This window comes from Akebia trifoliata, chromosome 10 (genome assembly GCF_017979445.1).
Source record: "Akebia trifoliata isolate Shusen 1 chromosome 10, ASM1797944v1, whole genome shotgun sequence".
Taxonomy (NCBI): Eukaryota; Viridiplantae; Streptophyta; class Magnoliopsida; order Ranunculales; family Lardizabalaceae; genus Akebia; species Akebia trifoliata.
In genome coordinates, this window is record NC_141384.1 from 5,365,443 (window position 1) to 5,380,934 (window position 15,492).

Sequence of the window (15,492 nt, forward strand, 5' to 3'; positions counted from 1 at the left end):
TTTGTCCCTTCGGATCATAACCCTAACTGTTTTGAATCGGTACAGACTCTCCATTAGATAGAAGGTAAAATAAAGAAAAATAAAGGGAGGAACAATTTTGAGTTCACAAGCATTCAAGATTCAAACTTGTCTTTCTTAACTCCTTGTACTATATAAATTGGGTGGTTGACTGGAAGGACATTGAACAAAATGCTCCAAAAAAAAAAAAAATCAATGTGCAACACAATGACACAGCTCACAACCTATTAAATACACCACACTCCATCGTTGATGTATCATGAGAGAGGGCGAATCAAAAGCTACTAATACTACAACAACAATAACATTAAACCCCCATGCTTTGAATGGAGATCCCTTTCATGTGTCAACCATCATTTCTGTTGTTCCGTCTTTAGATGCATAAGATATGATCTACTCTTAACGAGCTTCTACTCATCCTGCAATACCACAACATTCCAAATTTAGAAACAATTAACTGAAACTAAGAATACTTGAAAACAAATTAAACTTGGATAAGATGCAAAATGACCTGCCATCAGAGCATGTTAAACACTCTGACCTTTGCTTGCCAATTCTTTGGGTTTGGCATCTCCTTTTTCCTAAAAAACCATCAAATTCCAAGTCGGTTAGGGCAATTGAACTTGTATAGGCAAATTAATTGGGGTATAATTTCAACAAAAAAAACGTGACAAGAATATCACAATTGAGTATTTTTCACCACAGCAAGGAAAATAAACTGGTCTTATATGGTATAATTAGTTGCATAAAATTTCAGGCCACTGCAGATATACAATTGGAAAGCTCAAATCACATAATGCATTCAGTTGGTTATCCATACTTTCTAATAGGCAGTCATTAGCTCTTTAAAAATAATACTAATAATAATAATAATAATAAACAAGGACCATGAATGCCAATGCAATGGACAAACTTAAATTAATGGAGGCATGGAGCCACCCCAAGCTAAACCAAGGCAAATGGCATGGGTGTCTAACCAAACTAGTTGGAGAAATGCAAGTAAAGAAATTAGTCGAGTGATGTAGAATTCATCCTGCTACTTGTAATGTAGGGACTTTAGCTAGATCTTATAATTGGTGGATACAATGAAAAGAAATTAAATTAAACAATAGAGTGCTTAAACTAAGTCGACTCACAAAAGAAGGTAGGAATTCCTACACTATAACTCGGTATTTGCCTCGAGAAATCTTACTTATTAAAAACAGGTATTTGCCTTGAGATTTGTATCAATGCAAGAATCGAGGATTAGAACGTGCTTCATGTTGAGCAATATCTTAGTTAATTCAACCAAAAAAATCAAAAGAAAAAAAATAACGAGGGGGAAGTCCTAAACCTCGGGTGGTGGTTCTCACTTTGAAAAATGTGATTTTTGTGGGAATAGGGTTATGTGAAATATTTTAATATTGTTATAATTTTCTTAGTTGTTAAGTATTAAATATTTATATATTAAATGTAGGTGGTAGGGGGTTAGGAAAAAATCTACATAAAGAAGACTCCTAGGCCCATTTTCATTAACTAAAATTGAGGTTGAATCTGTGATTTGAATTCTTCCTTTGAGGAAAGAATATTTTTTGAAAATAGAGTGATCCATAATTCGGATATAATAGATCCCCGATGGTTCAAGTTGATCCCAAATTATTAGTTGAATGTGTACTCCTAATCATTGTAATGAGTTTCCAATGAGTCGTGTCCTCAATTTATCCTTTATACTGATCTTGAATCTTATAATAGATCTTCAAATCTACATTACTATGTGATCGTTGTTGTTTATCAATAAAAATGATATTTTCAATTGGCCTCAATTTTATCTCAGTGCATCACATTTTCCAAGGAGAGAACAGCATCCCCGGGCTTGGAACATTCCCCTTTTCATTATGACTTTTTTAGTTCTTGATTCTATTAATCAAGATATTTCTTCAATATGAAGCAAGCTCCAATCCTCGACTCCCACTTGATATAAATCTCGAGGCAAATACTCAATCACAAAGTGTAGGACGTTTCTACAATTAGAAGATCAAGTCAGCCCATCAAGGATCTGTTCAACCCAGTCATGAAGAAATCATTGCATTCCAAACATACTATCACCTCAAAGAAAGTAAAATAAACCATGTGGAGATTCTTTCTCTTTTTCTTAAACTTCTCCATCATTTGTCTAAGTAAAAAAAAAAAAAAAACCTCGATAATTGATCAACTAGGTATAAACCAAATTGGTTCTGTAATATTTTTTTTTTTTTATTATTGTAATCTTTGTTTCATCACTCTTTCCCATAATTTCATGGTGCAGATCATAAGGTTAATGACCCAATAATTAGTACAACTCTGTCTCATTTATTCTGACATATGGATAGTATGCTAATTTTTATCCATTCATCCAGTCTCTTTTGTCTTCAAAATGCCATTGAATAACTTTGTTAGCCAGGAAAATTTTCCATGCATTTCCATACTTCTATAGGACTACCATTTGGTCCTAGAGCCCTACATGTATTTATACTTTCTAGCAATGGCTTCACTTTTGAAACCTTAATTCTATGAATGTATATGTGCTCTCAAATCTCCAATTATGTCTCCTAGTCGTAATCCTCGTGTGGTTTTATTCAATAATTGCTTAGATCATTTTATTCAATAATTGCTTAAATAACCTTGCCACCTTCACGAACTCTTCATCTTCTACCAAGAGTCTCTCGTCTTCGCCTTTAGTGCACCTAACATTGTCCAAGTATTTAGTTTTCTTTTCTCTAATTCTTATCAACTTGTAGGCATTTTTCTTACAAGCTTCAATACCCAACCCGTTATATAGATCATCATATACCTTATATTTAGCTTTGCTTGTGACTCCCTTTAGTTCTTTTTTTACATTTTATATCTTTTGTATCTCTCTCTGTTTCTAGTCATGTTCCAAGACTAGTAATGTATCTAATAACTTCTTAACCTCATTATTCTATAACAAGGTTCCTAATGTGTGACTTCTAATGTAGATTCCCCCTAGAACCTCTTTTGACTACTTAATCCAAAATCATTGTAGTTTCTGACCCTTTCAAAATATATTTTTCATTTACCAATTTACTTACAAATAACAAAAAAATTTCTCATTTTGGCTCCTACCACCTCATTCTTTGATATCCTTTATTTTCATTCTCTCTTCCATTTTTCAATGTAAATGTACAAGACCACTAACCTATGGACAACCAAGATCTAGAAAAACATTTAGTAGGGCTGAATGACGAGATAACTCTGGTCATTAAAAGGAACTCAACGGGAAGTCTCTCTAATATGAGCAATAACAAGCATCTAAATGTTAGGAACCCCCCCTCCCCTCCAATAAGAAATACACATTGTGGACTTAGAGCCATAGCTCAGTTGGTTTGACACATTGCAAAACAAATTTGAGGTCGTGGGTTTAAGTCCAGTTTACCCATAAAAAAATAATAATAATAATTAAAAAAGGCATTGTTTTCAAGGCAATCAACTACCTTGCTTGTCCAGAAAAACAAGATACAATTTTGAATACTTGTAAGCTCACAGATCAGTCTCATACTTTTAGATCTTCCATCTCCAACCACCAGTCTCACATTATCTTCCCCAAAAGCAACAAAATTTACAATATAAAGAAACTTATCCAACAAACAATCAAATTCAAATTCCTAAAAAAATAAAACAAAGAACGAAACTCACCATTCCCTTACTCTCGTAGTAATCGTTCAATGCCCACTGATACTTGGAATGATTCAACCCGAACCAGTCCGCCAAATACTCATCCAAACTCGAATGTGCTGTAACCAAAACCCTTAAAAAAAATACCCAAACCAAACCAAAACCCTAACAAAAAGAAAATAAAAAAAAAAGTTACCATTTTGAACTTTGGCAACGGCATTCCAGAAGAACCCAAATGCAGATCCGTTCGATGGAGAGTGAACACTGCTCGATTTATCAAATTGTTGCGGCGGAGGTTGAACTGGAGGAACAATTTTTTTTGGAGATTGGGTTTTGGGGGAATCAAATTTGGCTTCAGATGAGGGTTTTGGGGTTGTGGGTGGGGTTAGAAACACTGTGTATCTTCCAGCTTTGCCGATTATAGGAGGTGGTGTGGATTCTTTGTTGATCACCATGATTGATGAGAAGGATCAGAGATGTAAGAGATGTTGTTGGGATGTGTGACTGTGAAGGAGAGCTCAGAGGATCAGAGATTCTTCCATGAAAGAAGAGTAGAAGAAGAAGATGGAAGCAATGTTTGTGAGAGTGAAAGTGAGGGAGAGAATATTGGTTGTCTATTGGGCTTTTAAAGCATCTCTATCTTTTCTCTCTCTTTCACACCGATCTCTTGTCTTTTATTATTTTATTGTAAATGGGAATATATAAAGGCATTTTCTCAGCCTTTGATTTTCATTGAAATTGCTAGAATGCCATTTCATTGTATTTTAGACAATACTCACCTCTTTATTTTGATGAATATTTGAAAGGTAATTATAAAAACACCCCACGAATAAATAAGGACAACCCACACTAAAATTGAATTATTTTATCTTATATGTGTTAAAAGCTTTGAAATAAGTTGATTTAAATCATCTTCACTAAAAAAAAAATCAATTCATTCTGAAATTTCATTAAAATTAATTTACAAAAAAAAAAAAATGGACGATCTACAATTCTTGAATTTATTTTGATGGGATTAGAAATTTCAAAATAAACTGATATTTGATGAGAATAATCTCCTCATCATAGAGATCATCCTCATAAAAAATCAGCTTATTTCAAAATATTTATAGTGTGGGTTGCCCTTATTAATTTGTAGAGTGGTTTTATAATTTACTCATATTTGAGATATTCCTTTTAAAAAATCAACATAAAATGAAAAAAATACTTTTTATCTTTTATGTAAAAAAGTCTTCGCTTCCTCCCAAAAAGTCTATGGCCAATCAAGGGGCGGTTTGGGTCTGGGCCCAGCCCAAGGGCAGAGTCAAGTCTTTTGAAAAATAACTTTTAGCCCCTTACACTTTGATCATTATTAGAGATACAATATGTTTTTTTTTTAAGATTATGCCCCACTACACTTTTATGGATGATGCCTTACTAAGGATCCTTAGGCTTACGTTGTGGCATCAAAAAAAAAAAATGATCTAATGATTCAATGTTGTAGAGTACCAAATTCTATGAACTTTAAATATAAAAAATTCTAAAAAACACTTATTTTTAACCCTTGAATTTAAATTTTAAATTTGGGAGTTAGGTAAAAGTTCGATATCCATCAATTTTTAAAAACTTGGATTAAGTCCAAAAGAAGAAAAAAAACGCGAAACAAAAATTTATCCGAGTTTTTCCATGAAATATGGCTGTGGTGTTGGATTGCTAAAGTGGTAATCCATTAGACCAAAACAATCCTTAGTGAGGCCTAATATCATAATTATGTTGGCAAGAAAACTGTCTTTCTTTCTCATTTTTAACAGATGACGTCAGACCTCCACCAAAGTTTAAAAAAGAAAAAAGAGTCAGACTAGCCTTACTAATTTAGTACGATTGATTCGAAACCCCCTTTTTTTTTTTTGTCAAAAAACTTTTGTATCGATCCCACATTTGGGGCTCAAGATCAAGGCCACAACCCTTATTTCTTGAATCATGTTTTTATCTGATTAGGTGGTGTTAGTAATTAACAAGTGAATCTCCTAATTAAGTCCATCCGGGTCTTCTATCTTTCAATCTAGGTTCCGACTCAATTGACTGTCCTCTCTAATTGGTAAACGTCGAAGAAGAAGAAAGCAGAGGGGATGGCCTGGGAGGGGACGGCCCGTGAGGGCCTCAGGGGAGGTCCCGATTGTTCATGATAGAATGAGATTCGTTCCAAACCTTCCTTGTACCTACTAACCCTACCCATATGCTCGCCAGACATCACCCCCTGCTTTGACTTTGCATCAGACCCATTGCTTTGACGACCGGACCCACATATCACATCATATTTCACCATCGACCATACACTCCATGTCGTGTGGAAAAATAAAGATCACATCCCTTGCTTGAACAATCCACCTTCGCACGGTACTGAGTTGTTGGTGATGGGTGGTGATCTGTGTAGCGGGAGGATGTAATTTTGAAACCTAGATTGTGATATCAACACTCACATGCTTTAACCAACTTACTAAGTTGCAATCTCTTAACAATTACGATAAAAACTTTAGTTTCTTAAATTTGATTTGGAAGAATAAATAATATAAAAAAGGTATAATCACCAAAACGCAAGGTACAAAATGAAGGATTTTTTCTTTTAGAAAGATAAAAGGATTTTTGGAGAAAAAAAAATCAAGGATTTTTATTTTTATGATATTAGTATTTCATAGAAGATCACAATCAAGTGAATGACTGGAAAGAAAACCATACTCAAAGATAAAACGTCGTTATTTTCAGGTCTAAATTCTTATGCAATTGCAAGCATAGTTATAAAAAATAAAAAAAAAACTCTATTTTCTTGAAAAAGATTCGTTAAAATATGTTTTGCAACTCTAACGATTAAAACGACAAGGAAAAAAAAACTCAACTCTTTAAAATAAAAATAAAAACACACTTTTTAATGCTTTAAACATGTTTAAAATTTAGACCTATGATTAATTTCTATAGCCTAATGATTTTTGTGATTAGGTATATTGTTTGATGTAGGATTTGATGATCATCTTTAAAAATAAAAAGAACTCTTTTATTTTTTTGTAGGTCTATAATTAATTTCTTTGGCCTAATTAATTTTGTGATTTGGTAAATTACTTGTTGATAATGTGTTGATGTTATGAATTTTTAATATATTTTTTTTAATCATATGTTATTTTGCTCAATAGATACATTGATGGTTACACTTTTTTACTATCATAAAATGAATAATTATGTGTAGATACATGTTATCATACATAAATATTCAATAATATTTAAAATCGTAAACCGACTTTGGTGGCAAGTTGCATCTGGACACTGAGTCAACTCTAATGATACGGGTCCGAGTTATTGTCAAAGCTACATCAGCCTTGAACTTCTACCCCGATCGGATCCCTAGTTTGCTCAATCGAGTCAATGTTAATGAGTCTTCTCAACTAAGAAATCTATATAATAAAACACGATGATTTGAATTTGCATAATGATGAATTTAAATTGTAATTGATTTTGGAATTTTGGTATAACTCCACATTGCATTTGAAATCAAAAATCAATAAAAATTGGGCGAAAATGATGAGGTCTCAAACCCCAAAAACTGGCCTCCCCATTTTAAGTATAGTTTTTACAGATGTGAATAGGCATGAAGTACTCTTTTTGCAGAATAATGTGCTACAGAAAAAATCAGGTTTTGTGCATCCAAACAGATCCTAAGATGCCCCCTCCAGAGCAAAGGCTTCTGCTATCATCTTTTACAGAGTCGTGCTGGAGTGACCTCAAGATTGTACCTCACGTCGCACTTTCCTGAGTGGAAATGTGTAAGAACCATACATGTTTCTCATCGAGATATGGATGAAAAAGCATCTACAGTTCCTACACAAAGTGAGATGTGAGGTACAAGATTGAGGTCACTTCAGCATTATTCTCTCTTAACGTGATTGTAGATCAAGTATGAGTTACTTGGGGGAACAAAAGATCGAATCAGTCATGTTAATCACGACATACAGGCCAACTTGGCCAGCTAGTAGATGTGTAGCCTCCCCGCAGTAGTGCAGCCTTTACAAGACCGCAACCACTGAAGTCATGCAAAGGAATTTGAACAAATACTCGATCCAAGCTTCTTCTTTCTTAGGAAAATTCCATTTTTTTTTATAAAAAATAAAAAATAAAGGAAAGAAACCAAATCCTTGATCGAAGCTAGAGTACAGGAAGAAACTACCTTCACTTACCCATGCAGTAGATATCACTGGAAGCCTGGTGCAGATAGTTACTCTATCCATGGGTATGGGTAAGTATCAGATCATTTATTACTTTTGGCTGCACCATGCAACATGAGATACTGCACAGGCAAGAAGGCAGAGATATGAACATTGTTTTGCATTGCTGCCTAACATGTGACCCTCTTATTTGCAGAATCCGGAAGGGAAGTCACAAGATCTGAACACACGAGATCTTCCAAGGCAGCAAAAAGAGTAAACATGTTAAAATTAAGTGGCGAACAGGCATAACAAAGATCAAAACAATGCTTCAGCATAGCATAACACGTGGAAAAAATAAATAAACGGAGACGCAGGAACTAAAAAAGCTCGCAATACATATAGAAAGTGTGGAGTTAAAGTTCTCAATAACAAAATATATATACAGGCACCTTACATTTTCTCAAAAAAAAAAAAAAAAAACAGCAAAAAGACGTCATGAACCGAACCCACGTGATATTATTCCAACTTATCTACATGGTATTATACTGACCTGATCCCAGCACAACTTCCATTCTTGTAGAATGCATTTTTCCGCCCGAGTTGTGAAGATAAATTCCTTCACCCATCAACCACTAAGAACTACCTGTACAGGAGAATGCATCACAAACAGACAAACATAAAAAAGTGCCTAATCATCCAAAGCAACAATTTACTTCTTTATTTTCACCATTGATAAAAACAAGTGAAATCCAAATTTTTACTCAAAATCAACTTAGAAGCCTTGACAATAATTCCTTCCACATAACTTACCATTATACTTCCGAATCAAAGAACCAAGCTCGCCAATGACAGCTCATGCAGCTCACTAAGCATCCACTCTTCCCCAGTTTGACCTCCAATAACTATAGCTCTCGTTCCTCCAACAACGCATGTACTATGACCCCAAGAAAATCTTGGGGGCCGCCCAGGTACATTTAATATCCTCCAAGTTGGCTTCTCATCTGTTGGGTCCAAGAGGTAAAGCTGTGAAGCGGAGTGGAGACCAGCAACAGATCCACCAAAGATCAGAATCCTGCCACATGGCAGACTCACAGCGACATGATCAAGCCTAGGAGGAGGAGCTATACCTGCGGGATTTCCAGCACCAGGCATTCCACTTCCGGTTATACATCTCCAACACGGATCCTCTTCACTTAAATCCATTGTGTATACATCATTTGAGCGGAGACGAACAGGCCCACTCTTGGCTAAACCGCCGAACATCAATATTTTCCGTCCACCATAGACAGAAATTGTATGGCCCAACCTCGAAGGAGGAGTCCATGTCACGGGTATCTCTCTCCAGATAGGTCTCTCCATTGTTAGATCCAACAGAAAGGTGTCACTTAGAAGAACCCCGGAATCTGCACAGCCCCCAGAAACTACCAACTTAGTGCCGTCTAGGGTGCACGAGCTGTGCCATGATCTTGGGATCGGTGGGGTCAATCCAGAGATTTCACGCCATGTAGGATGTTGTGCATCCAAGTCGAATACAAAAACGTCATTGAGTAGGCCTTGTTTACCACAGCCTCCGAAAACAACCAAGCAAGACTCATTCACACAAGAAAGAGTGTGACCCCACCGTCCAGGGGGCGGGGAGCTCACATTAACATGTCTCCACTCCGGTTTAGTAGCATTCAAGTCTAACACAAATGTGTCGTTCATTGGTTGCATGTTCACACCCTCCCCACCGAATAGAACAACCCGGTTCCCAACAGCACAAGAACTAAAGTTGCAACGAGAGGGCTCCACACTACCACCAACGGTTAACTTCCTCCATGCCGCAGCTTCAAGAGTGGTTAGTTCCCTTGCGAGCCGGACCCAACCAAGTCTTTTTGCACCGGGCACGGTCTCTAACACACGAGTGGTTTCGCTACCCCATGCATTTCGGCAAACCATTCTCCAGAGATCCTCGTTCTTTGTTAACTGATAGAGACCCTTACACACAGAACCAACAGACCCGATATCTCTTGGGGTCAGCCGTGAGAGTATCTTGTGAGATATGACCTCGTCACTCAGTTGGAACATACTACAAAGCTCAGAACAAATATTTCCATTTCCAGATGGAAGAGTGCGGTACGAGGAAAGATCAGAATGGAAGTGATCAGATGATCTTGCAGACTCCTTTGTCAAAAGTCCAGGTAATGGACCCAGATCAAGATTCGCTTCTGTGAAGAACTGGATGCCTATAACATGGGTAACGGTTCCATCATCTCCATATATAGGGGTCAACCGCAGCTTATTCATCATTGGAGAACCATCTTTCCTAAAATTCAACAAATCACCTTGGAACTCAATCCCAGCGTCGGTGCATCTTCGTATTTCTGAAACTACTGTTGAATCCACCAGCGGATGCCTCCTTTTAGCAAATGGCCCTCTGCACTGCAAGAAACGGCTGAAACACGAGTTGAAAAAATCAGTACTAGCGTATTTTCCGACAACTCAAGCAGTCAAAAGTTAACCATTAATAACAAAGGATGCTTCAAACAACTTGTGGAAGCATAAGTCGCCTGAATCTTTAAATAATGTGTGTGTGTGTGTGTGTGTGTGAGTGAGAGAGAGAGTGGTCATTTCTGTTGGTCGCAAGTTTTTGAAAAAGTCTGAACTTCGTGAAATGGCAGGTTCTTGAGTTATTTAAAAATACGATTTAAAATGAATTTAGTAAAGTGTGTGACATTTTCAAGAAGTCGTCACTTGAGTTATTTAAAGAAAATGATATAAAATCCTAAAAACTAAAACTCTCTTGATTTTGTCCAGAATTTTCTGACTATTTTTTTTTTTTCATTTGAATTTTCCCTTTGCCAACTTATTCCCATACCCCAACTTGGTAACTATGTCCTGAAGTTATCCACTAGGACCCTTTAGTTACCAACATGAACAAAAGTAACCAAGTTTAGAAGAATTGTAGAAAGGAATTGTCAAGTCTCTAATTAAGAGCTTGGCAGATATTTATACTAATAAAAAAGGTGAATGGACATAAATGCCCTTACATAGGTGAATAGACATAAATGCCCTTACATAGGTGAATGGACATAAATAAAAGAATTAGACTACTACTATCTACTATTTTCCAATACTCCCCCTTCCAATACTCCCCCTCAAGCTGGAGCAAATATATCAACTAAACCCAGCTTGATAAGATGAGAGTTAGAGATAGAAGGACCAACAGACTTTGTAAACATGTCAGCGAGTTGATCTGAAGAAGATACAAATACTGTCTGAAGGGCACCAGATCGAACTTTCTCCCTAAGGAAGTGAACATCAACCTCTATATGCTTAGTTCGTTCATGAAGAACTGAGTCCGAAGCAAGCATGATAGCAGATTTGTTGTCGCAAAACAACGAGGAAGAACTAGAAGGAGGAAATCCCATCTCTGTTAGTAAAAATCGAAGCCAAAGAAGTTCACATGTGCCTAGAGCCATAGCACGATACTCAGCTTCAACGGAAGAGCGAGAAACTACACTTTGTTTCTTACTTTTCCATGAGATAAGATTACCTCTATGGAATGTACAGAAACCAAATGTAGATCTCCTATCTGTAAGAGAGCCCGCATAGTCAGCATCAATGAAACACGAAAAATGTGGTTGAGCAATGGATGAGTAAAAAAGGTCAAAGCCAGGACGTGACTTCAAGTAGCAAAGAATACGGTGAATGGCATCAAGATGAGACGTGCGCGGAGCATGCATAAACTGACTGACTACACTAACCGCAAAGGTCAAGTCCGGTCTAGTGTTAGTCAAATAAATCAGACGACCTACAAGCCTCTGATACGAAGAAGGATCAGACAATAGATCACCAGATTCGATATGAAGTCGATGATTCTGATCCATAGGAGTAGAGGTAGGACGACAACCAAGCATACCAGTGTCCTGAAGAAGGTCTAGTGTGTATTTGCACTGAGATAACGAAATACCACGTCGAGAACGAGCTACTTCTATTCCCAAGAAGTACTTGAGAGGACCCAAATCCTTAACCTCAAAGGCACTACCCAATATCATCTTCACCCTATCAATCCATTGTGTATCATCTCCTGTCAAGATAATATCATCTACATATACTAGAACAATGGCACAGCAACCATCCAATTCTCGATGAACAAAGCAAGTATGATATGAGTGGCATCTGGTAAACTCCATAGATAAAATAACTTCTGAAAAACGCTGAAACCAAGCACGCGGGGACTGTTTTAGGCAATACAGAGATTTGAGAAGCCGGCATACCTTCCCACAATACTCCCCCTGAAGATGAAACCCAGGAGGGGGGTCCATATATATAGCTTCAGTCAAATCACCGTTCAGAAAAGTGTTCTTCACATCGAGTTGATGAAGGGGCCATGAGTGACAAGCAGCTAAAGAGATTAGAAGTCGAACAGTAGAAAGTTTGGCGACAGGAGCAAATGTGGCACCAAAATCTTTCCCTGGAGTCTGTGTAAATCCCTTAGCAACTAATCGTGCTTTATACTGATCAACAGTGCCATCCGCGAGGTATTTCACAGTAAAAACCTATTTACAACCAACGGTCCTCTCCCCAGATGGAAGGGTAACAAGTTCCTAGGTATTATTTTTCTGCAAAGCATCCATCTCGACAGTCATAGCTCTAGTCCACTAAGGATCTTGCAAAGCCTCTGATACAGACCGAGGAACTCGAATAGAATCAATAAGAGCAAGGTAGGCCTGATAAGAAGGAGAAATACCCTGATAGGAAACAAACTGGACAATGGGATGATCAGTAACACACCCTCACTTACCTTTGCGAAGAGCAATAGGCAAGTGAGAATCAAAAACAGAAGGAATAAGAGCAGGTATAGGTGTAAGAGTAGGAGATGATATACCTGAGTCCAAAGAGGAGGTTGGCAAGGGTGGAGAGAGACGAGGATGACGAGTGTAGACCTAAAGCTCCGACGGAGGTGAAGGAAAGATTGGAGAAAGTAGCACTATAGGTGATGGGTCCTACGAAGAAAAAGGTTCCTGCAACGTAGAAGTAATACAAAAGTATAGAATATTTTCAAAGAATGTAACATCAAGAGAATGTATGACACGGTGAAAAACCGGATCATAACACTGATACCCCTTTGACATAGAGGAATATCCCAAGAAGACGCACCAAATGACTTTATCATCTAATTTAGTGCGAGTGGGAGTCCTATCCTGAACAAAGCACGTGCACCCAAAGACTCTAGGGGTAATAGGGAAAAGAATGCGGTCGGGTTGAAGAACATGAAGAGGTACCTGTCCCCCTAAGGTGCGACCCGGAACGCGATTGAGAAGAAAAGCTGCAGTGAGGACTGTCATATTCCAATATGCTTTAGGAACATGCATGCCTCGAAGAAGACACCGAACTGTATTCATGAGATGGCGATTCTTACGTTCCGCCACCCCATTCTGCTCAGGAGTGTATGGACACGTCAACTGATGAAGCATACCATTCTCATGAAGATGGGAACGAATCCCATCAGAAATATATTCCCCCCCATTATCTGACCTAAGAGATTTAACAGTGATGTTGTACTGAGTTTGAATCATCTTAAGAAAATTAACAAAAATAGGTAACACCTCAGAACGAGAACGCATCAAATAAACCCAAGTGCAACGAGAATAATCATCTATAAATGTAACATAGTATCTATGACCATTAAACGTAGTAACAGGGGAAGGCCCCCACACATCAAAATGAACTAAATCAAATATTGTATTAAACCGATGCATACGAGGAATATAAGAGGTGCGAGTGTGTTTAGATAGTTCACACACAGAACACTGAAATTTGTGCCCACTACAAGAAGTTTTTAAAGAAGGAAATAAAGAACAAAAATGCTGAAAATTGGCATGTCCTAAGCGAGCATGCCATAAATCTAACGAATGAGAAGAAAAAGTGTGATTCCCAGAGGATGGAAGCACAAAAGCCGGAACTGCAGTTGGTTGAGATTCAAACACGTACAATCCATCCTTCTCATACCCCTTGCCAAAAATCATCCTCGAAACTAGGTCCTGAAAAATACAGTGAGTAGGGGAAAAAGTTACTGAACAATTTAAAGATTTGGTAATGCTATTCACAGATAAAAGGTTAAGAGATAGGTGAGGAACATGAAGCACAGAGTCGAGCGAAAAATCAGGAGATAATGAGATGGTACCCTTACTGTGGATAGGTGTAAGGGATCCATCAGCAAGGCGAACCTCCTTATGGACAGTAAGAAAAATAGAGGATGTAAAATGGTTAGACTCACCAGTCATATGATCAGAGGCGCCAGAATCAATTACCCATGTCAGAGGAGTAGAGCCAGACTGAGCAACATGAAGTGCAGAGGATGTACTTGGGGGTGTAATAGCTGACGCAACAATCGAGGATGAGGTAGTGTGAGCCTGGATCTGATCCCGTACAATGGTGGCAATCTGAGTCTGGAGGTGTTGTAAATCTATAGTGCCAAGGGAAGCTTGAGAAACTGATGCAGACTCCACAGTAGCAGCACGAGGAGAAGGTTGTCCCACAGATGATCTCAAAAGGCGGGGATAGAGCTGAAAACAACGAATCTTCTCATGTCCAACCTTCCCACAATAGCTGCAAGTAAGGCCACTCCCTTTACCACGACCACGACCACGACCTCCACGAGCTCGACTTCCATGTCCTTGAGTACGAGAGTCAAAGAAACCTGAATTGGCTGCAAGAGCTATTTGATCTGTAGCTGGGGCAGAGAGAACCCCAGGAGCCTGAGTCTGTGAAGAAACTACACGGCGACGGCGCTCATCATTATCAATGGTCGCAAATGTCTCAAATAAAGATGGTAAAGGAGTGGTGTTAAGGATTTGTGTCCGAAGTACTTCAAACTCAGGACGTAGACCCATGAGGAACTGGTATGTCTGATGTCGACCAATCCGCTTAACCACAAACCCAGCTGCCTCTGCAGAAAACTTAGCCATAGACTCATAATGCGAAAGCTCCTCCCAACGGGACTGAAGGAATCCAAAGTAATCTGCCACACTTTGAGTGCCTTGGGTAGCTTGGGCAATATCCCAATAAAGTTCATAAATCCTCGAGTCATTCATAGCATGCGCATATGTCTGAGTGAGGGCTGACCACAAAGAAGAGACAGTCTCATGATACATGAACATGGTATAGATGCGCTGCTCCATAGAGTTAAATAACCATCCAAGAATAGTACAGTTATCGATTTCCCATTGTTCAAATTTGGGATCAGTGAGGAGTGGCCTAGGGATGGTGCCTAATAACCAACCAGATTTACCCCTACTACCCAAATAAAGTGGCACAGAACGTGACCAGGACTGAAAATTACGACCATCTAACAAAGCAGTGGTAATTCGCTGTGCAGAAAAATTTGCCCCAAGAGTAGTGTGTGAGTCCTTTGTCTCTTGAGTAGATGGCATGGCTTACTCTGAACTAGAAGTAAAAGTACTTGTGGATTGAAGGGAGATCTCGAATAGTCGAAATTAAGAATAGTCGCCTAAGTAACAGGTTTTGCTGTCGCAAAACACAGCAACCACACAAGATATTAACACACCCTAAAAAAAAATCACCTATGTTGCTGTTAGCACCACCAAACACTGTCGCAGGGCATAAAGAAGGGCTCCACACAGCCATTGTTGCTATCTCACAAATC

At 38.2% G+C, this 15,492-nt stretch overlaps 1 protein-coding gene across 2 annotated transcripts; it reads right to left on the reverse strand.

Moving 5' to 3' along the window:
• Positions 1 to 126: 126 nt before the first annotated feature.
• On the reverse strand, positions 127 to 4,311 carry LOC147392926 (hydroxyproline-rich glycoprotein family protein). Of its 2 annotated transcripts, none has more exons than XM_086457013.1 (4): positions 3,866 to 4,311; positions 3,691 to 3,788; positions 560 to 599; positions 127 to 437 (listed from the first exon to the last, which is right to left on the reverse strand). In XM_086457013.1, exons 1-4 carry the CDS (start codon positions 4,122 to 4,124, stop codon positions 433 to 435), a joined length of 402 nt encoding a protein of 133 aa, XP_086313139.1. In that variant the 5' UTR covers positions 4,125 to 4,311; the 3' UTR covers positions 127 to 432. The 2 variants fall into 2 exon arrangements, with proteins under 2 accessions (XP_086313139.1, XP_086313138.1); XM_086457012.1 differs by having other exon boundaries at positions 530 to 599; positions 3,866 to 4,307.
• Positions 4,312 to 15,492: the final 11,181 nt, after the last annotated feature.